Consider the following 23,657-nt stretch of genomic DNA (forward strand, 5'->3'; position numbering starts at 1 on the left):
TAATAGTGTTCAATATAAATTTTATTTGAATTAAATTTCAATAAAGTTTTTGTTGAAAAATTTAGCAAAAAAAGGCGGATAATCTAGCGTTGTAGATTAGTTAAGCATTTTAAGCAAATTCTTCCATTATTGTTTTAATCCGATTTATTTATATATAAAAATTATTAAATTTTTCTATTTCTATTCCCTTTACAATACGCTGTTATCGGAAGAATTTAAATACCAGGAGCGTCCCAAAAAATGCTGCAGAGTTTCTTCCTTATTCTTGTTGTACAAATAGCATAATCTTATTTAGTTTTTATTAAGACTGTTTGCATACAGTTCTACCAGATCACAGACTTTTAAAAAACCCAAATATTTTTCATCGAGTTCGGGCATGAAAAAAAGTCAGGCTTATTTTATATTCTCATTAAGTTTATTGAGCCTGAATACAGCTACGAATGTGTGACAGTTTTATTAATTTTTATTATTTTATTTTTAAATCAATTTTAATATATTTTTAAATATTTTAACAAATCTGGGTTATTTCACATTCTCATTGAGTTTATTAAGCCTGGATACAGCTCCAGAATGAGTGGTAACGACTAGTTTTTCTTTAACTTTAACTAATATATTTCTATAAGCGGAATAATCACATCTTTGTCAAGCTATCGCTAAATAATTTTGAATGCAATTTTTTATATATATATGTATATAGGTTATCATAAATAATATTTAAGTGAAATGTGATATTCTTAAAAAATCAACAACAATCTTTTTATTAAATAAGATCTTAGTTATTAGAACCCAATCAAAAACTTCCATTTTGATTTTAATGCATTAAAATAAATTGCATTTTTTTAATAAATGTAATATAATAGATAAAAAAAAATATAGAGAAATTCTATTTCATAGTTTAACATAAATTCATAATTTACAGAAAGAAAATAATAATTATTTTATAATTTTATGAAATCAATTAACGCATATTAGAGTTATTATTTTGAAAGCAGAGCAAATAACTATAAATGAGATTTTGCAACCTTATTTCATTTTGTAACAATTGAAAAGTATGTGACAAATTCCCTAAATCGGTTTTTATTTTATCCAAAGTGATGGCAATATTGGAGGATGTCACATAGCCAATGTCGAAATTATATGGCGAATTACCAATACTAGGGTTGGCTGCAATACCTTGTGTTGTAACATTATTATGTCCTGCATCATAAGAACGATATTCGCCTCGCATGACATCCAAGATTTTATAATAAATTAAATTCAATAAATTTGTTATTTCACTTGAAGCCGCTATTGGTGTTTCCGTAGTGTCGTCATTGGTATTATGAGCCTCAGTATTTGCTTCCGCTTCTTCTATTGTATCCTATATGACAATAAATATTTTATATTAATGCACATTAAATAAGAGCAAAATAGTTTAAATATAAAGATATATTAAAATTTTTTTAAGTGTTAAACATTATAACAAAGATATTCTCAAAATAAAAATTAGCTGAACAGTTTAAAAAATACTACAAATTTTGTATGTTGAATTTAATTGCAATCAAATGGATCAATGGACTCACAAAATTTGCAGTACGAATAAACTATAGGGATTGTGATAGTCACTTAAACTTTTCTTATTGAAACAGAACAGGTCAGAGGATAGCCTCAAGCTATAATTACTTATTAAATAGAATTTGGACCAGGTTATTTTCAAATGTAGTCTTTTAATTGATCTGAAAGACAAATCTTTTAGCTAATGCAAACTAAAATGGTTAAGACTTTAAAAATATTTTATAAAAAAATAAAAACTGAGGTTCTAAAAACGATTACGTCTATGTCTCGGAGTCATTGTTGTGGCTTACCATTTAGGTGTGGTAAATGGCACTTGTTGACGAGTTGGTTCCTGACGTAAACCCGGCCGCTTTTGGAATCACCCGGAGCCACTTGTCAATTTTAGATCAACAACTGCAGTTTAGCACTCCAAAAAAGGTCTATACAAGCAGATCTTTGAAAAAGGTTTATATAAATAATAATAGATTATGTAAATAAAATCTATAAAAAGGTTTTTATTTTAAAAGTTGATAACAATAACTTAAAAATAATAAATGAATAATAAAATAATTTTTATTTATTCCTTTTTTTTTAATTATTATAATGTGTATGGATATGCCAAGGAGAAGCTGTCATAATTATGAATTTTAAATGCTTGAGCAAATTTAAAATTAATTTAAAACTGATATTATTTATTTATATCAATAAATTCAAAAGGGATGTACAACGAACATGTCCCAAATGTGAATGTATTCTAACCATGAACTATCTCATAAACTACTACAATAATTCAACCAACACAAAAGCCTTTTCAACGAAATCAAGTGTAGTGACTACAATATAATACGAAGCCTCATCGCTCCCCTTCTTTCAACTCTATCACCCACAACCACTACTCATCCACTTCCCTACTCATGTAATCGTCTTGTAAATCCTTGTCCCAGCGGGTAACAACAACACCAACAACTACAATATAATAAAGCTATACTTACCCAAAGACATATTAAATAAAATTTAGATATAATTCTTAATATGAAAATAAGCAGAGGGCTAAGGACGCAGTAGTTCAGTTCCTTATTCTTAATTGACTTTAAATTTAATATTAGTGTTAATTCACAAATAAATAAATATATCAATAAATAGTTCTTTAATTTAAATTAATTATTTTTAACGACGCTCTATTTTTAGTAAAAAAATTTGATCAATTTATAGATATATATTTTTATATATGTATATACATACAGTGGTAAAAAAAAGTATTCTTCATTAAAAAAAAATATAAAACATATAATAATATAATTTATTATATTATATAGGCAATAATAATTATGTTTTTTTACGGGCTAATTGGTCAATAATTAAATAATAAACTTTTTAAAAAAAATTTATTTGTTTTTACAAGATTTTATTTTAACCGATATTTCAACTATAATCTATAGTCATGATGGCTATCGATTAAAATAAAATATTTTAAAAACAAATAACATTTTTTTATAAAGTTTATTATTTAACTATTGATAAATTAGCGTGTAAAAAAACAAAATTATTATTAATAATTTTTTGGTCATTAAAACAATAAATTATTATATTTTATTATATATTATATTTTTTATTATAAAATAATAATTTAAAATAATTATTTCTATTATATTTTATTATATATTGTATTGTTACAAAATAATTATTTAAAATAATATAACAAAAAAAAAAACAATTCTATTGCAGAACAACAAAATATGAAGTAAAAAAGTATTTGTAGTAAATAACGAATACTTTTTTTAACCACTGTATATATTATTATTAAACATTAACTCTAACAATCTATAGATGTTGTTTTTTTTTTTAATATTAGAAGGTAAAAAAAATAAAAAAAATAAGAAAAATTTGTCGAAATTTTACACTAACCTGTTGCGGTGCGGAAGAGGTGGAAACGCCAATCAATGCATTTTTATCTTGCGAGCCACGAGGAGCAACTTCGCTCTGCTCATCAGTTCTAACACTTAAATTTAACGGAACTGTTGTATTGTTACGTTCTGGTTTTATTGCGATTTGCACTTTTTGCCCATCGTCGTTCTACGAAAATAGTTCGAAATCAAAATAACAAAAACAAAAATAATTTACTCACTTTTCTTTGTGTATCTTCTACGCTTTGATTTGCAAAATTAATTGCGGTACTTTCGTTACGTAGAGCCTCTTGTTGATGGCGTCGATACACTTTTTTTATCTTAAGCGTACGCTGCGATGACGACGAAACCGAGTCCTTTTCAGAACCTTCTTTCAATTTTTTCACCTTCGATTTGTTATCGATAGTTTGCGCGTTGCGCTTTTTTGATTGGCAGTGACGACGTTCTAGCACTGCGTCAATTTTCATCTTTTCCAAAGTGCTCATCAAATTAGGATGGCGGCGCTAACATAAAACACATATAATTAAAAAATATATTCAATTCTCACATTACACAACTTTTATTTTGAAACTACAGCATATTGCTATTATTTTAGTTTTTTTTTTTTTTACTAACTTTGATGTGCATATGAAAATTGCCGGTTGAACGCAAGCTACCACGATAAATTCTATCTTCTGGGCAATTGCAGCATTTTACCGTTACATTCTCACCCTCCTGCGTAAGTATTCGAAATAGAGATCCGTTCAATATATATGGTACTGTATAAGCAATTTGCCCATCGATCGTAACATTTGGGTTTAATTCCTTTTTTAAAGATAGCAACATTTTCTTTTCACTCTCCATCTTTGAAAAGTTATTCTTCCGCGAAACTAAACGAAAGATACAAATCATACAAATAACTCATACAGACTGAACATGCCAGTAAATTACGAAATGTTATCCCATATGTAAATTTGCTCTTCTGCTTCTTCTTCTACTTTTGTACTAGATCAGATGCACTCAAAATATATCCTATCAATACTGCTGATCTATTTTCGCATGCGTAATTAATTGGACCTTTCCAAACAGTAGCAAATAGCTATTGCAATAAAGTAACGTCTCAGTTTTGATAAAAAAAATCTCATTGGTTTCACAGTTAGCTTTGTGAGCACAATTTCATAGTTTGTCGTACATTTTCGTTATTTTATCTGGATACAATATATAAAGTTTTGAGATCTAAACATTTATGAAAATTATGTTTATAGTAATTAATTTGACAAAATAAGTTTGACTGACATATGTATATCTGTAAATATTTGATTTAAATATTAATTAAAATAAATATAATATATTTATATTTAATTTATTATTAAAACGTAGATTAAAATAGAAAAAATGAAATGAAACAAAACTTGAAACTTATTAGAAGTGCATTTTAAATATATTAAAATTATATACAATAGACTCTTGGTATAAAGAAAAATATAATGACAAGACATTTCGTTACTTCGAAAAAGATTTTTTATTTTAATATTGACTCTTAAGTTTAGTAAATTTAAAATATATTAAAATTATATACAGTGCAATCTCGATATATAGAAAGATATAACTACAAGGCATTTCGTTACGTCGAAAGTGATTTTTTATTTTAATATTGACTCTATTAAACTCTAAAGTTGCACATAAAATGCACATAATTTGATAAATTGAAATCTGTGGATTCTTAAGTAATGCTACAGGCGAAAGTACCTATACTATATATATTTTTTCTGTTAGCTTACATTCTGCGGTTTTACCCATTCAATGTAAATATTAAAACTTGATATTGCATTTTTGTGTTTGATTTGTATTAAAATTATATAGTTTTATTTAGTTTGTTCTTGTCTTACAAGTATTCTATAGATTCATAATCGTGCTTGTCCATTTAAGCTAAAGACAACACAATCGATAACTGGATTTGTTTACAATTAAATAACTATAAAAAATTAATATATAAGAAACATATCAATAAAATATAATGTTACATATTATATGCAACATTCGTTCTTAAGAGAAAGGGAAAGAATGTATAATTAATGCAAGTATTTCATCAATCGTTATTTGGCTTTTTATATCGGTTAATTGTTAATTGTTAATTTAGAAAGTATTGTAGGTAGCTGTTGCAGCAAATGTTAAATATTTATAGTTAGTGACCAAATTAATACAAAAGGACAATCAAAACTAATTATTTAATTTGATATTAGAATTTTTATTGATTATTTTTATAGAAAGAAAAATAATATTAAAACAAGAAGTTTGTTAAGTTTCTTTATTTATTTATATTATCTTTTTAATATATACTTATACTTATTAAATCATAACTGAATATATAAATCAAATCTGATTTCCAACAAACTTATTATTACATCGGAAAAAACAAAATAATTGTACAATCATTAATTAAATTCTCATTATACAAAATTTACAAATTTTACAAAATACAAGTTATTGTAGTAATAATAACCATTACTCAAAAAGTACCCGGATTTTGTAAATAAAACACACAAATTTAAACTTTATTCCAAATTTATTTTATCTCCTTCAAAATATGCTTTTTCTGAAGTGATACGCATAGGTACTTGCTTTTTTCATTTTTAGTCAAAACTTTCTGTCAGTTTTAGTGTCCTTTACATTTTAAATAATATAGAGTTTCGAACAGTATTAAACTTCAACAAAAAAATTCTTTTTATATTATTTTACATTATATAATATAATATAATATAATATAATATAATATAATATAATATATTATAATATATTGTATAATATATACAATTCAATATTATGATCATTTATAAAATTTTATTAGAAACAAAAAAATTTAAATTAAAACTATTCTTTTATTAAAAAAAAATAACTAAAGAAATAAATATATATTTAATACAAATATAAGATTTAAAAGTATATGTGATCATTGAGATTCATTTTTAAAATTTATTTTGAATTTTAAGCCAAACGTATTAACATTTTAGTGATGCCAATTTCATATTTGACATATGCCGACTACTGGGTATGTTCAAGCTAATATTTTGTTTGTTTTCTCATTCTTTAAACTTTTCATACATATTTGATGAAAACTTATTTTATCATACAATACCATATGTATATATTATATGTGAAGAAAGAAGAAAGGATAATATAATGATAATAACATTTCATTGTTGATTTTATTAAAAATTTGGCTCTCGCATTAACAGATGACACAAGCCTGGCAAGTGGTTAGGCTTTGTTTTTGATATGTTTATGTTTATATAAAAACTTTAATTATCTTTAAATAAACAATTAAATTAAAAAAAAAAAATGTTGAATTATATATGTGTTAATTAATTTTAGAGATACAAAGTATATATAAATACATGCGGTAATGTTAACTGTGACGAAAATAATTGCCAAAATGAAGTTTGCAGACATGTTGCAAATAAGTCTGAGTGTGTTTAGCTTAAAGTTTCCATAATGTCTGGATACGCAAATATCGTAGAAGCCTTTATAATCTAATAATCGATGAACTAACTGCATAAGAAATAGCACTTATTAATTTTCAACTAACCCGAGGTACTAATTGAATTTAAACTTAATTAAAAAATTATGGTTAAATATATTACTAACAGTAATATTTCATATCTTGGATCAAGAGTTTTACCTATTCTTCGATATGTATAGTTATATTTGTAGAATTCGCTCCTGTTGCAATTTTGTTAATTGATACAATATGATGTTTATTTTATTGTATTTTATTTTATTGTACAAATGGGTTACAATTAAATATTATTTAATTGTAAATATTGACGTCTTTTAACCCATATTTATATTATTTTTTTGCAATAGCAGATTTTAGATAAAGATGTTCTTAACGTTTTTTAATACGTATTGTATTATGCACCTATGATAACACATTATTAGCACAAAGGCTGTTCAGACGTCTGACTTCAGCTAGTAGTAATTGGACATTTTTATTCACATTTGCGATATCGCTTTCGATTTTAACTAGTTTGCTGGTAACATACGGCAGTATCTCACATTCACTTGGTAAAGTGAATATACCATTTGTGCGAGCAGTATCTTGTTCTCTATTATTGTCGTTGTTTTCAATACGATGTTCATTTCGAAAGTTATCTTGTAGATTGTAATGTAATGTATTACTTATATTCTTATTCCTACTGTTTATAATTTTCCTACCAGTATCAGATTTGTCATTTCTTATGAATTTTCGTATGTGCTTGAATATATAAAAGGTATATTCACCGCTTGACTTCAGCCTACAATCGGTTGTACCGAGTTTACCTTCTTCTTGACTTTCGTTCCAGCTTATAGTTTTGATGTTTCTATAGAGACCTATAGAGAAATATAAAGTTCATGTCATTATTTTTAAAATATAAACTTATTAATCTTGTAATACTTATATCAATAAATAGAAACAAAATCATTTTTAAGACTTCTATCAAATTTTACTACAACTAATAATAAACTGAAATTAATAATTAAAGACATACTTATGTTCGATATCAAAAATAATACAGACCAAAACTGTTTAAAACAAAATATATCATATTTTGGTCAAATTTAAACCATTTGAAACTATCAAACGCTGTTGCAAGTTTAAAGGTCTAATACAGGAAATACCCGAAATTGTTATGTGTTATATACAATAATATAACAATAAATATATTAGTTGTTTTAGTCTCACAAGATATAGAATAATAATGATTGATCTTTATAGAAATAATATATTTAATTTTTTTAAAAATATTTCTCTTTACTCTTTCTCTTTTCTTCCTTTACGAAATTATATCTATAAAAATGTTGAATATATGCATATGATTAAAATGTATACATTATTTGATATTTTATAAAACAGAGTTAATTCACTCACCTGTTGAGGCACAAAAGAGGTTATAGCATTCATTGAATTCTTTTTAGGTTAGAGACAAAAATCTCATTATTGATTTGCGCAACACTCTTTACATTCTCATTTAATAACACTGATGGGTTACCGCCTTTTGGATTTAATATGCGCCGATTTACTGACCCACTGATGTTCTGTAAAAATTCGGTAAACTCATAAATGTTTTTAATGTTTCTGTTCATATATCTGCAACACACCTCTATGCTACTTACGGTATGCAAAGGCTCTTTTTGGTAAGGTTGATATGCAGTTTCAATGTTAGGTTGGCGCAACGGAGATACCGAATCCTTTTTAGAATTTGTATTGAGCACTTTTGTATTCGGTTTATTTACGACCGTCGTCATTACAATCTCATTTATTTCACAATTTGTACAGGCTAATCTAAATACAATATATAAATATTTGAGATAATAATGAAAAGTATGTTTAAAATAATAATTTTTATGAAGGTTTCAACAAAATTATGTTTCAAATTTTTTTATAAATGTTTGTTTTATTATTAAACCATATAGTTGTAATGATAATATTTGTACTATGTTCACACACCTTAATTTCGCAAAAATCCTAATTTCATCTTTGTTTCAGAGAAATTAAGTTATTTTCGTACAAAATTCAGTTTTAAGGTTAGAACGAAATTAAGGAAAATAGCCTTCTCATGTCGCTAACACTTATTATATTTTCTATTTAGTTCTGATGTTTTTTTTAATTGTTTGAATACATTTCTAGTCCTATACTATACTATACTAGTAAAAAGTTCAACGAAAGTCTAGCATACGTATCATTATCAAAAATTTGTAAAAATAATTTTAATGAAGTAGAGGTCATGAACTATGCAAGTTTATTAACTACGGACCGGTATAAGTGTAGAGAATATTGGTTTTAATATTGGCTCAATAATTTATATATGCTCCTTGTTTTTTATATAATCTAAAAATTATAAATTAAAATTTGTGTGTCCCATGAGAAGAAGAATTTTATTCAACACAACTATATAATTATTACTGCATAATAATTATTAATACATATACAGGGTTTAAAGTGTTACCTATGTAACGACCATATCTTTTTATGTGAAGATATTATTTTTTATTATTTTTTATTGATTCAATTTACAAAAATTTATGGAAATAATCAAAATTTTAGAATCCATTAATTTTAGCTCTATGTGGCCACTTTTTGCCTTTTTGGCTTTCAAACGGTTATAAAATGAGTTGCATGCTTCAAAAAATGTGACTTTTAGGTATTTTAGCCTATTCCTGATCAATGGGGTTCTTCAGTGCTTTTCCGATAGACTACATATTCCATCTGAGCCATTTTGGAGAGTATGGTGCAGTGGCGTAACTACAGGGAAGCAACTGGAAGCAACGCTTTCGGGCCCCCGAATTTAGGGGGCCCCACTATAAATGTTTGTAAACGTTTTTTGTTGGAATAACTTCATATTGCATTTTATAAAAGACACATAAATTTTAAATTTAAAGTACATAATATGTATGTACTTCAAATAAAATATTAAACCTATTTATAAAATAAAAAAGTTTTTCTAAGAAAAGTATGTGTCGTAATCGAGAGTTTATATGGAAGCTATATCTAGATTTAAACCCATTTGAAAATAATTTTGTACGTTGTCTTTTGCAAATATCAGTACTGTATACACTAAATTCTATTTAAATACCTTTATTAAAAACGGAGAAACCTCATATCCGATTGTTAAGTTTATATCACAGCTGCAAGAAATAGACGTCAAATTTCAATCAAATCAAATGGTGAACAGGGTCGGCTAAAAGTATGTGTGTAAAGTTTCATTCGAAGAGTTCAAAAGCTGAGAGAGTAGTTTGAACTGAAAAAGTATATATATACTGTACTGATATATACTTAATGGTATTTCCGACGTTTCCTTTAATGCGTTACGAAAATCTTGACAAACCTTATATACCCTTTTCACATTTTTCGTGTAAAGAGTATAAAAAGAGGGGCCCCTTAGTATGTTGATAGGGGCCCCTTAGTTAGAATTTGCTTACAGGCCTAAAAAATGTAGTTACGCCACTGGTATGGTGAGACTTAAAAAATATGTCCAATAGTGGTTCAGATGGAATATGTAGTCCACCGGAATTACACCCGGAAAACCATTGTGTGGACAAAATGAGATCGAGACCGGAGCCGAGTCTTGTTGAAACGTCCATGATCTACGACCGAAATGTTTGCGTGCTCACGGCTCTAAAGTAACCTCCATTTTCCATCGGCTGTCACAGCTGCCCATACCATTACTTTAGATGTAAAAATACTTCGGGTGACGATTCGTAGTCTCCAATGGTAATATACAGCAATGAGTTCAGTTAATTAAACACGATCATTTTGAGAGTTTATAAATTGCTCAATAAAGAAATTTTTCTCATCAGAGAACACACTGTCTGGAAATTCGATATGGTCGTGCAAGCGTAACAACTCCTTTGTCCTTTCGAGTCTAACTTTTTGTTGCTTTTGTGTAAGATCTTGTGCCTTTTGGAACTTATAAGGCTTCACCTTGAGCTCATCTAGAATATGTTTTTTTTGTTCACCATAGCGTTTGGCAACGCTGCTTGTACTATTTTAACGATTTTTGGTACGATATATAAACATTTAATTGATGTGTTTGAGCTCACGAGAATAGCTGGTTGTGACTTTCCAGCCAAATAAATTCGTTACGTTTAAATTCCATAAAACAAACGCATATGCTTGTGGTCTCTTGTAAACAATAAACAGCTGTTACTTGTATGAATTTTACGTAGTTGGCAATATCAATTTGATAAATGTAGCTGTGTGTAGTTGGTAACAATTCAATCGCTAAACTTTGTATATAAACGGATAAATAGCAATATAAAACAGTATAAATACATTAAAGAGGCCACCCCTTCAAGTTGTTGAAAATTTTGTTACATAAACTTTATGTTTTTACTTATGTATGTTAATGTTTTTCGAAATTTCATAAAAAGTATTATGGAAAATGTTCCAACAGTAGCGTAAAAATGATGGAATTAATTAATTTAAAAGAGACTACCTAGCTAAAGAATTCCGAAACAACAAAAGTAAAAATTTGAAAAATTCATTGTTAAGTTCGGAAACTAATGCATATTAACAATTGTAACTCGCAAAAAAATTGTGTTCATAATTTTAGTTTAAAAAAATCTGAGTTTACAAAAAAACAAATTGAAAAACAAACTAATGATTTCTACAATAAATATAACAACAATTATATAACAAAAATTAACTATTTTAAATTTATTTTGAATTTTAAACGAAACATATCAACATTTTAGTGATGCCAATTTATATTTGACATTACTCCTTTAGGGTATGTTCAGAGCAATATTTCCTTTTCTCACATGTTGAACATAATCGCGAAATGACAGATTTCTAAACTAACAAATGAAGCGGTGGATATAAGTTTACTATTGCTCCGTTTAATAAAAATATAAGTTGTTAGAAAAATGCCTAACTCAATAAAACCAAATATATTAGTAACTGGTAATTACATATCATTATAATTTTAAATAAAACAGTATTTAGTTACAAAGTTTTATTAAAGTGCAAAGGCAACTCACTGCTAGTGAAATTAAATTGAAAATAATTTATGGTATAAAGTAAACAAAGTAAATTCTGCTTGCATTAATTATTGTGTGCTCTTTTAAATAGAGTGTCTTCATTATTTATATATTAATCAAATTTGTTTTTAGGTACCCCTGGCGCCGGTAAGTCTTACATATGTGCACATCTTGCGGATGAATTGCAGCTTAATTGGTTGGATTGTTCAAAAATTGCTAAAGAAAAAAATTTCGTTGAAGAATATGATAAGGAATATGATTGTCCCATACTAGATGAAGATAAGGTGTATATATTTATTTTGTATATGTTTTAATAGAAATGATTAAAATAATTTGTAATATATAAAGCTGCTAGATTATATGGAACCCATTATACAGCAAGGTGGCAATATAGTTGAATATCATGGCTGCGACTTTTTTCCACAACGGTGGTTTGATGCAGTATTTGTTGTTGTTTGCGGCAATTCTGTGCTATATGACCGCTTGAAAGAACGTGGTTATAATGAAAAGAAATTGAAATCCAATATTGAATGTGAAATATTTGGTACGATTTTGGAAGAGGCCCGTGAATCATATGATGTCGAAATAGTGTTTCAATTATTAAGCGATACTGTGGAAAGTGGTAAAGATAGCGTTGAAGTTGTGAAGAAATGGTTTGAAGGAAATAAAAGTAAAAAAACATAAACTGACAGTTTTTATTTCTCCAGTTTGTTATATGCAACAATACATCACACAAAAATATTATATTGCGATTAACACTGTATAAGTTGATAATAATTTTATCTACCTAATATAAACAAAATATTGCAGTCATTAATGAGGTACATTTTATATGACATTTTTTAACTAATGCACTCGTTGAGTGCTAATATAATTTAATAAAGTATTAAATTGCTATTTGTTTATAAATGTAGCTAATGCTTGCTAGTTGCACAGTTAAACACTAGGTATTTCATAGATACGTATTATATTTGTTACTACATTGTACTACTTAAATTCAAAATGCAGTTTAAATATATTTATATACATATATATTTATTAAATACTTTCACTTAAAAAAAATAACTTATAATATAAAATATATATAATTTGTTACAATTCTAATAATTTTTATTGTGAAAAAATTATTAAATTTTTGTCATTTTAAATCGTAATGGTCCCTCGGGTGCATACATGAATGTGACAGCATATTGTAAAGGTTCGTGATTGTATTCCAGTTTGTAGTTCCGCAGTAGCTGTAGATGAAATTTTATGTTGTTATTTTGTGAATGTTTATGTATATTGATTATATTCTACATACCTTAGCTAATAAAATTTGCATTTCTAGATCGGCAAAACGACGTCCTAAACACATTCGTGCACCATAACCATAAGGTAGCGATGAAAATGGATGAAGTTTGCCATCAAAACCTCCTTGATTAGCTTTGAGCCAACGTTCTGGTAAAAATTTTGCAGCTTCAGTTACGTATTCATTCATATTGCCTGTGACAATTGTTGGAAAAACAGCTTGCACACCTTTTGGCACCTGATAACCACAGATTACAGTGTCTTCTTGCAATGTTCGTCCATTACCTATGACAGTACTATACATACGAAATACTTCTTTGATAAAAGCTTTTAAATAATGCATTTGATCGAGCAATTGTATTGTCAGTGGTGTTTGTGGATCGGGTAAAATACGTTTCAGTTCTTCATGTACTTTTTGCTGCTCTTCTGGACGTGTAGCTAATTGGTACAGCATTGAACAAACTGCCATTGATATCTGTTAAAAACAAAGCATCGTATGATTTAATATAAAAGATTTAATATAAAAGATCCAAAAAAAAAATAATATATCAAATTACCGTATCTATGCCAACTAATATTAAATCAAGTGCCATTATTGTTGCTATTTTTTCATCCTTTTCGGCCATTATAACTTTCTCTAATAAAGACGGTTCACCGTTTTGGCTACGACCTTGCAATTTAAGACGCTCTGTAGCTGATTTGATGTATTTCATACAAACTCTGCAGATATTAAATAATTTATATGAAACCAAAAAGTCAAATACTTAATTAATTAAATATCTTATCAATATGATTATTTGTAAAATCATTTAACATAGTAGAACTTCATTGTAATCATATTCTAATTACTCACTCTACAAAAAAGTTCATATTCTTAACATAACGAGTCCACAAAGGTGTTGGAAAATAGCGCCAGTAAGGTGCTTTCAATTCCAAAGTAGCTACATTTCGTAAAGCATATTTTGCAGCATTTATAATTTGTTGTGGTTCCGAGTCGGGTGTTAAATTTGGTTCAAGGCAACCTAAACGTGCATCCAAAGCAACTCTTCCAATGCCTGTAAATTTAAAATTCTTAATTAATCTAATAAATGGTGTGTATTTTTTTTTTGTATTCACATTCCAAGGACCACTTGTGTATTTCATTATCAAAATCTTCTGGCAATTCAGAGTTCTCATCTAGTAATGACTCACAGCGTTTTAAAAAGTCATTAGTGACAATTTCTAATGGCTGCAAATAGCGTCTGACTGTTGATAATTGTAGTACCGGTTTTTGTACACGTGAACGAAATTCACGCCAAGGTTCGCCATGGCTGTTTAAAAGAATTACAAACATTTAATATATACCAAATATTTATTATTTAAGCAGTATCATGAATACTCACACTCCGACTACACCACCAAGATCACCGAAAAAATCCTTCCGTACAACACTTTTGTATTTGACTAGACTAGGCATAGATGGTCGAAAAGGTGTAGGACCTTCATTGCGATAGCACTAATTGCAATAAAAGAAAAATAATAAGGAAGTTTAAAAAATATTATAATATTGAATGAATTTGGCTATGACATGAATTTTGTGAATACTAAATAAAAATGCAGATAGCTCTTCTTGGAAGTAAATTGTACGAGTTCTCATAAAAAGGTAAGTGAAAAAACAAGATAGAGTAGTTGGTGATGGTTTTAGTTATAATTCGGGAAAAAATCTAGGCTATATATGTTTTTTTAGATAATGGATATGTTATATTGGATGTTACATTTTAATGCAATAATTTCGGGAGTTGATTCTTTAATCTCGGAAACGAAAAAAACAGTAATTACTTTAGTTCCGACATCGATTCAAAGAAAACAGTGCGTGATTCATTAAAATTTCTTTAGCAAATACTGTTTACAACTAATAGGATTATATAGTATTAACTTTCCCTAAACATTCCCTAAAAAATTTTGAACTAATTTTGAATCACTTTAATTCTCGAATCCATTTGAGTGCAAAAATATATTAGGCATGAAATTAAATAATATTTAATGTCTAAAAATGAATACATGGCGTCAGCTACTTCGATGAAAGATTTTCGAGATATTAATAGTTTTTTGGTTGAGGTTAACTTTTGGGTAAAGTTTTTTGGACACTCTATAAATCGATAGATATTGTCCAAGGGCCATCTCATTAATTAAATGCGTTTTAAAATGAAACACTCTATATAAGTATTTAATTACTTGATCAAAAAATAATTTTTCTTTCTATAATTATGCGAACTAGAAATTTTAATGTATTGCCAATTACATATAATATATATATATATATATAATAAATAATTTTGAATCAAGTTTTTAATATATAAAACTTTGATACATATTGTACTAATGTTGTTTGTGAAAATTTTTTGTAATTGTGAGTACATTTGTTATAAGAAAGCTCAATAATTGCAACAATCATCGTACGTGTCTATCATGGATCGTACACTCGATGAGTGTACGCTTTGGAATTTTAAATACTAGACCATTGTACTTATGTCGGCAACAAAGCGTTAAGTAGCAAAGACATTAATTCAACATATACATTTGTATATATAAAGCAAATATTAGTAGCAAACAAATTTATTTCAACTTATTAACAACACAGATTATAATGAAGTCACTTGGTACAATCATTTGCTATAAGAGTTTAATTTAACTTCTGGAAATGTTACAATGAGTTAAAAATAAAAATTTATTAAAAAATTTTATATAAAAGTTTACTGACCTTTTCAATTTCATCAGCATCGTAAATAAACAGCAAATCCGGACGACCCATTAAACCTCCAAAACGCACAATGCGACCGTAGCGTTCGTGTAAAAGTGAGGAAATTTTTGCAACATCTGATATTGTGTATTGACCAATTATGGGCATAAGCCTGTAAAAAATAGATATTATTATTGAACAATAAGAAAATTCAATAGTTTAAAATATAATTTTAAAATTTTCAAACGCAATTTTCTTTAAATCAATTTGAAGCAGTACATATAGGGTAAAAGGTAAAGTGTATTGTCTGGCAAGTTCATACTGAAAGCTGCATATGGGAATTCTGCTGGTCTGCATATGTACAACGCTAATCCTTGGTATCACAACAGGCCATTATTTAAGTTTAAGTGCACTTTGGTGTATAAGGTCTATCATTTAAAGACGATTTCAACATTAGTAAAACTTTATTGCATGCTTAATATATGGAGCAGTTAGAAGAGCCATTTTGGCGTAGTTCAACAGTGGGATTGAGATCGTTAACACCAATCTGATGAGACTTGAAAATTTTTCTTGTTGAAAATATGATGATTTCGTTCATTTAGTCTAAGAGCATATCGCATAAATCAAGCTGTCTAGAATGCAAGTTGTTCAGATTCTATGTTAGAAAGCAAATCTAATTATTGTGTTAGCCTGCTGTTTGGTTTGATATCTAATTTTTGAGGTAATATTATTTATTAACATTTCAATGTTTGTCAAGGCTTTACATATACGTAGTCTTATATGATTCATAAACATAAACATACATTAAGAGTCTATCATGAAGTGATAAAGATAAGTAACATACTTTTTCAAGTTTTGCCCAGTGCCTAGAAAAGGAGGCGCCCACAGAGAAACGACGTGAGTTGTTTAATCAGAATTCATACATGCTCGTGGTTTTATTTCCAGGAATCTAAAAAACAGCGATATTTCTTTCTGAGCTAGTCAATGAATGGCACTCGTTTGGAGACTGTGGAGAGATTGCAAATGCATAGATAACATTTTTCATTATTATTTGACCTCCTAATATTTCTTAATAATTATGTTAACAATTCTTTTTAAAATATCTTTAATATTTAGTCTATAAAATACATAATTCGAGAAGTTTCTTTAGTTTTCAGAAGTCAAGTTGTAGACAAAACACTTTTTCTCAGAGTAGGCCAAAGCAAGAGTGTGAAAATAGAATAGATAAAGGTGTGAGTGGCTTTCATATTCTAAACTCGACACATTTCAACTTTTATCTATTGTAGAAACCAGACAGGCTTTAGAAACATATTCGTTTTTGAAATCCGTATTTCAGGACTCGCTGTCATATAAAAGTGGGTCTTAAAATTGACATCATAGAATATTATTTTGGTTCAGAATATTAATCTATTGTATGTAGAGTATTTTTTATGATAAAGTCTTATAGAGTGCACATCCAAATTTTTAATATCTGAACTTTTATATGTTGAGGTTTTTATGAGTAAGTGCAACTGGGCACTTTCTTAGCCAGGAGATTTCTGCAGAGTCCGTCCCTTCTCTTTGACTAATTCATGTATTCCTTACAACCTTCGCTGATTATTTGATGATTGATCTAAGATTTGCATATCGCCCTGTACGGCTAGTGACTGCTCTGATATTAGATTGTGCTATATAGAGCAGCCTGTTAGTGTTTTGTTTTGCTCTCAAATATCAGTTGTTAAGTAGAGAAATTAATAAATGTATATGCTTTATCATAGTATAAGTCTTCGCTATGGTTATGTTAATGGAGGCTTACTAGCGATTTTTTTGTTCTCTTACAATTGATAACATATAGTGTTGTAATAGAATAAAGTTCTGTTCAGGTTAATTGATTCTTAATGTTGGCAACATGATTATATCTAGTGGTTGATGATATAATGAGTACAATTAATTTTAAATATACCATCGATTGTTTAAATAATATATTTTTAAGACTAAACAGATCAATAGTCTTAGTTCTAGATTAAAGTGATTTTATAATTAATAATTGCCTACTACAATTGCAGTTAATATATAATAACTCTTTGTATAATACAAATTGTAGGTTTTGTTTTAATTTAAAAAAAAGAAAAAACTAACAATTAATGGTATTTGCAAGTTTTTTCTTTATTTGCAATAATTGTGGGGCATTAATTATGGCCCCAACGATTGCGATTGTACTACCGATATTTTTTACCAATTCAAGTTAAGTGACTTTCAAGGTGAAATTTCAAACAGTTCCTGTGTAACGATGCGGAAATTTAAAAATCAAATGTTCATATATATGTTATATTAGAGGCTTGAACTTATTTTATTATTATAATTTTTTAATAAGCTGTTACAGCAATGAAATCTAAATATTTAATAAATTTAAAGTCATTTAATGATTTCTAAATACGAATTAATATCAATTTTAAATCTATAATTTATTAATTATTGCTATCACATCATAGGCATGTAAATTAATTCTTTTTGGGAAAGTATCTTTTGATTTTTGTTAATCTATGCAATTTTAATACTGAAAAAGCTGTATTGAGGGATATTAATAGAAAACATACGCTAAAAATATTAAAGTCTTTTGCTGACTATTAATTTTTCTTTTGCTGTATGTACTGTATGTATGCGCAAGTATGATTATAAGTAAATATCAAGTTCGTTAAGAAAATTAAAAATCACTGCTATTTCTCTTGTTATTGTAATTTTAATAATTATTTCGATCCTACTGCTGGTTTTATTAATGTATATTTATTATTGAATTTGTGAGAACTGTTTAATTGGTTATACCGGCGATCTCTAGGGAATCCACTTAGCCCTATTAGTCCATTGTGTTACCGTATATATAGAAATAACTCAGTGTTTAAAATCACCTAGAATCTTTGGCGAAGCCTAAAATGCTGTTCAATGTCAATTCTTGTAATTAATCAAGACCCTCAAGAAAGAAGCGTCCTAAAATGTTAGTTTAATTTAATAAGTCATTAAAAAATGAGAGAAGTTGAATTATTACTTTCCTTTATTTTTCTCAAAATCCGCTTTTAGATTGTTTTAAACTCTGCTATATGGTATACACTTCATGCAATGAAATTTTAATATTTCTATATTTGTGAAAAATATAATTTTCATATTTCTCAAATTATTCAGTACTTGTAAAGGTTACACCTTAATTCGATTGAAGTCTTTTTCTCAACAAAAAATAATTCAAATATGGATATATGTAAAAATTAGATAATGCCAAATCTGGAGAATACCGTGAATCTGATTAAGACCGACCAATTTTGATTTTGTGGTGTCGTGGTGAAAGAAAACTTTTTTCAGCAAATGCTGGCTTGTTTCCTTAATTTCACTATAAACAGATCTAAAAATGTCATATACTAGTATGTACATCTTAAAAACCGAAGTATTCTTTCAAAAGTGATAAAATTTCGATTTTTCAGTATAATGGTGTAATTCATATCTCATCTACAGATTTAAATCGATGCAAAACTCTTTTTGTTTACGTTGAAATATGCTCAAACATTGTTTGGGACAGATTACTGTGGTACGTTTTCGAACCACTGTGAGCGTTCGCGGCATCCATCTTTTGGAAAACTTCTTCATATGTAATTGCAATTATAAAATGTTATGATTGCGTTGCGATTGAGATTTTAGAGTACTAGAGATTTATAATACTAACATATACAAATCTCGGGCACTACGTAACTTGGTAAATCCCAAATCATTCCATATGGCGGTGCAGAGCTCTATGTTGTTTCCTTATTTTTTTTTTTTTTTCCAACTTCTGATAAATCATTTATCAAGCGAGATTATCAGATTATAAAGAAAATAATACAAAAATATTCTTAATGCGTGGTTTTTATTCTTTATTAAACAGTCTTCGTAATTATCTCTAGAAAATAATATATGGGCCCTTATACATATTTATAATAAGTCCTCTAGCGCGTTTTTCTTTCGGGTTTGTTTTGAGAAGGCGCTTACTTATATAGTTTTTAAAGTGGAAAGTTTTATATCCAAATAAATCAATTTAAACTGTTAAATTAAAAAAACTCAATTTAATATTATAACCGTATTTATAATGTTATAATGTATTTATAAGAACAACTCTGAACGTATGTATTTCTTTCTGCGGCCCTCCAATCTATACAGTAATTTGTATTGGCCCGCAATTATCAAATATATATCATCCATTCGCGAATGGTGCTTGGGCGTGAAAGTTTACATGATGATTTACCAAATAATTATGTTTGTAAATATGCTATTTTAATAAATGATAAACAAAAATTTTGATATGTAACATATTATGTTTATATGTGAAGTCATGTTAAAAAAGATTTTCCAGATCCATAATATTCTAATATTTTCCTTGTTCAGTTAAACACCATATATATAATTTTAATTGTCATCTAATTTATCAAGTGGTATTTATTTTTTATAATTTTATAAAAAGTTGTAGTACAACATTTAGATAAAAAAGCAATTTTATGCCTGTAAAAAATAAATTACTAGGGGTTCATTATTCTGAGAAATATATTTATTTATTTGTTCACAGTTATTGATTAATTGTTTTTACTGCTTCATTTGTTTTACAATCAATTATAAACAAATGAACTGCAATTTGCAGTTTATTTAACTTAATTTTTTTATTTGGTAAAAGAAGAACAACAGTGGAAGTAAGAAAAACGTGAACGTTGGACCTCACAATCCATAATCAGTATAATCAATACACCAAATAAAAAGAAGATTTGCAGTTATTAAATATTAATCTTTGCAAATAAATAATATGCAAATATTTTATACGCATACTAACTACAGTAATAGAGGATAGTTATGGATATTCAACTTTTTTAATCTAGAAATAATGCAAAACGATGCAACATTTTTATTTTATAGTCTTAGAAAAATATAATTTCACCAGTCTATAGAATATTTAACATTAATTGTAGTGTATAATATACTATTATGTGTATTCTTTTGACATGAATTCTCTAATAGAATAAGTATCGCTTAAAAATTAACATGCAAAACAAAAACAAAATTCACAAAAATAAGCCCACTTTTCTGAAACTGCTTAAAGAATAAGCCGCTCGCAGTACAATGGTGACAAATCTTAAAACTGATATATTGTGAATGATTTTTGGAAAAAAATGGAAAATTCCAGTAAGATGATAGAAGGGTTTGTTTATTATTTATTATTTAAATAAGCAATTTTTTTAAAAAAATTTGTGATGATGACTGACATATTAGTAATTGTGAAGAAGTCATTTGTTAATTATTTATTAAGGAATTTACAAGTTACAATTTAGTTATAAAGACAAATAATTTAATTGTTGCTAGATGTTGTCAATGTTTAATATTTTCTTATTTTGGTTAAAGTTTTTTCGTGTCATTTATTTTGTAAATATTTATATAAAAAACGTTTTTTCATAAAATTATCAGGTATTTTTGTAATTACGTCTATATATCAACCAAAAATTTGTTTAACACTTTTTTACTTGTCATATGTTTACTGATTTATGCAGTGATGCCAAGTTATTCTTAAGCAACTGAAAGTTGTTTTCTTTGAGCATTCATGTCAAAAGAATACACCTATTATAATTTACTTTTCCAAAATAATATCAAGCACCAGAAGATATCATATGTTGGCAATAAGTAAGAATCAATTAACCTAAACAGTATATTTATCTACTACAACGCCTTATGATCTTCACTTATTGATCACTTTACTTAATTATTGATATATGAGGGAAAAAATAAAACTATTTTTAAATTTCAGATACTATTTCTGATAGTACTAGTGATGTCGCACTATCACGATAAGTAACTTTATTTTATTGTTGTCAAAAATAAAGTGCTATCGGTTCATTTTTATTGGATATATACATAGATGATCTATGGAAAGAATTGAAAAATACAAAAATTTGTGTTTGGCATTTGGCAATACTCGTAACAGTTGTATTTCAATTAATTAAAATTATATAAAAAAAATTTTTGTTGTTGCAGTTCACTACTTTTCAAAACCTCTTTATTAAATACAATAATTTCTATTAAGCAAAATAGTCACTACCATCATAACTGAAGTTAAATTACACTTTGTGAAAATACAAAATATAACTGAAGTTAAATTACACTTTGTGAAAATACAAAATATGCATTATATACCTTGTGGTCCGAATTGACTACTGATTCGCTAATCCGAAATTTTAATGAATCCGGATAAGTGGAATTCTACTGTTCATATATGTATCAATAAAGTTTTATAGATAAATTGTTTCAAATACTTCATCATAATATGATGAATGAATATTTTTAATTTACTTTATATAAGAAAAATTAAAAGTAAACAAATTATTAATATTTCATAGATAATTTTTCATAAACTCAAATCTCACTGAGGAAGTTGGCAAAGACCATCAATCATTTAATAATTTTTTATGCGAGTAATAACTCAGACTATAAAGACTGAACTCAATGATGATGTTTTTTGGCTTGAAAGTATTTGTTTCTGTATTATATAATTTTATTTAGTATACTGGTAAATTATAAATTTTTATAATATTTGCAAAAATATTTTTCGCACCTTTGTTATTCGTAATGGATGAGGTGCTAATAACTAAATAAAATAAGTTGAAGATTTTAAAGTAATCGTCTCATATCATTATTATTGTTTATAAAAATTTACAAATTGGTTAAAAATAAAATTTTATAAAAAAATTTATTTGTTTAAACTGTCAGCTCTCAGTTGAAGGAAAACAAAATAGCAACTTGTATCAATAAATATTTAATAGGTGTTCATTCATAAATCATTTCTTCAGATTGACTTTAAGTTTGATATACTCCAAAATTGTAGATTACTTAATTAAAAATTACATTAAATTTAATAATTTAAATTAAATAAATACAATGTCCATTTGACAAAGAATATAGAGCACGTAATGTTTAAGGTCTGAAATAAAAATTTGTTCTAACCGAGATGTGATGTCTTAACCTAAGCAATTAGGTCTGTCCCATACGAATGTTGCCTATACCTAAAAAAAAGCGAAATTTCACATCAATTCTTGATCATATTCTCAATGATTACTCAGTATTAATCTCGGTCAGGGTAGAAACTTTTGTCTTCGTCTGCTTTTTACTACTTTACTGGAAAACTTGCTGGCCTTCATTCTAGAAACCAGCATGTGTTTAGTTCAGTGTCAGTTATATAGCAAATAAACTAAATTTTTTTTGATTTCGTTACACAATTTTAAGCAATTAATGATAAAAACAGATTCACTCACTTGGCTTTCTGGGAAACTTCTTAGGTGTTATATTGTGTAGCTTTCAGTTTTGGCTAACAAAAGGAACAGATTTTTAGAGATGTGCTTTCTTGTTAGTCTGCCAGACTAGTCACCAGCAAGAAAAAAATATCTGTTCACCTACATCAACTTAACTGTATCGAATTAGTTTATCTACAGGATAAACTTCTTGGAAGGAATACGGCAATAAAACGGTACGAAATTATGAGAGATGGAATAGTATATGCCGAGCAATCAATGTCAGAATCAGTCAATTAAAATAGTCAGAAGTGGTGTTGGGGGTTAGGGTGATTGGAAAACAGATATGAAGGGGTGGTAGATCTTAGTCAAAAAAAGTCTTTATCGTAGTAGAACTATAAAGCTAATTTAACACTTTTCGCTACTTAGTTTAGTTTTTATATTGTGGTATAC

The 23,657-nt window shown here is 27.3% G+C and overlaps 3 protein-coding genes across 4 annotated transcripts in view; 1 reads left to right on the forward strand and 2 right to left on the reverse strand.

The window, feature by feature from the left end:
* Window positions 1–927: 927 nt before the first annotated feature.
* On the reverse strand, window positions 928–4,671 carry LOC119684845. Of its 2 annotated transcripts, XM_038098975.1 has the most exons (5): window positions 4,368–4,671; window positions 4,053–4,306; window positions 3,659–3,940; window positions 3,439–3,606; window positions 928–1,360 (listed from the first exon to the last, which is right to left on the reverse strand). In XM_038098975.1, the coding sequence occupies exons 2-5, from the start codon at window positions 4,278–4,280 to the stop codon at window positions 959–961; spliced, it is 1,080 nt and encodes a 359-aa protein (XP_037954903.1). In that variant the 5' UTR covers window positions 4,281–4,306; window positions 4,368–4,671; the 3' UTR covers window positions 928–958. The 2 variants fall into 2 exon arrangements, with proteins under 2 accessions (XP_037954903.1, XP_037954902.1); XM_038098974.1 differs by lacking the exon at window positions 4,368–4,671 and having other exon boundaries at window positions 4,053–4,361.
* A 6,975-nt stretch (window positions 4,672–11,646) lies between these two features.
* LOC119681604 (adenylate kinase isoenzyme 6 homolog) lies at window positions 11,647–12,914 on the forward strand. The gene is made up of 3 exons (XM_038094847.1): window positions 11,647–11,859; window positions 12,069–12,220; window positions 12,285–12,914. The coding sequence occupies exons 1-3, from the start codon at window positions 11,823–11,825 to the stop codon at window positions 12,618–12,620; spliced, it is 525 nt and encodes a 174-aa protein (XP_037950775.1). The 5' UTR covers window positions 11,647–11,822; the 3' UTR covers window positions 12,621–12,914.
* Window positions 12,915–13,042: 128 nt separating this feature from the next.
* Window positions 13,043–23,657, reverse strand: part of LOC119674630 (probable cytochrome P450 301a1, mitochondrial) — an 11,586-nt gene continuing 971 nt past the window's right edge. The window contains exons 4-10 of the mRNA XM_038085778.1: window positions 15,964–16,114; window positions 14,606–14,718; window positions 14,340–14,533; window positions 14,077–14,278; window positions 13,781–13,943; window positions 13,237–13,698; window positions 13,043–13,171 (exon numbers count right to left, since the gene is read on the reverse strand). Of these exons, the coding sequence (XP_037941706.1) occupies window positions 13,064–13,171; window positions 13,237–13,698; window positions 13,781–13,943; window positions 14,077–14,278; window positions 14,340–14,533; window positions 14,606–14,718; window positions 15,964–16,114 (1,393 nt within the window). The 3' untranslated portion in view covers window positions 13,043–13,063. The remainder of the gene's footprint in view (window positions 13,172–13,236; window positions 13,699–13,780; window positions 13,944–14,076; window positions 14,279–14,339; window positions 14,534–14,605; window positions 14,719–15,963; window positions 16,115–23,657) is intronic.

This window comes from Teleopsis dalmanni, chromosome 2 (assembly GCF_002237135.1).
Source record: "Teleopsis dalmanni isolate 2A chromosome 2, ASM223713v2, whole genome shotgun sequence".
NCBI lineage: Eukaryota > Metazoa > Arthropoda > Insecta > Diptera > Diopsidae > Teleopsis > Teleopsis dalmanni.

Coding starts and splice junctions, on each gene's coding strand:
- LOC119684845 (XM_038098974.1), bottom strand. CDS start 4,328: ATGATTTGTATCTTTCGTTTAGTTTCGCGGAAGAATAACTTTTCAAAG. Junction 3,607..3,658: donor TAGAAGATACACAAAGAAAA/GTGAGTAAATTA, acceptor CTATTTTCGTAG/AACGACGATGGGCAAAAAGT. Junction 1,361..3,438: donor CCTCTTCCGCACCGCAACAG/GTTAGTGTAAAA, acceptor ATTGTCATATAG/GATACAATAGAAGAAGCGGA.
- LOC119681604 (XM_038094847.1), top strand. CDS start 11,823: ATGCCTAACTCAATAAAACCAAATATATTAGTAACTG. Junction 11,860..12,068: donor ACCAAATATATTAGTAACTG/GTAATTACATAT, acceptor ATTTGTTTTTAG/GTACCCCTGGCGCCGGTAAG. Junction 12,221..12,284: donor CCATACTAGATGAAGATAAG/GTGTATATATTT, acceptor TAATATATAAAG/CTGCTAGATTATATGGAACC.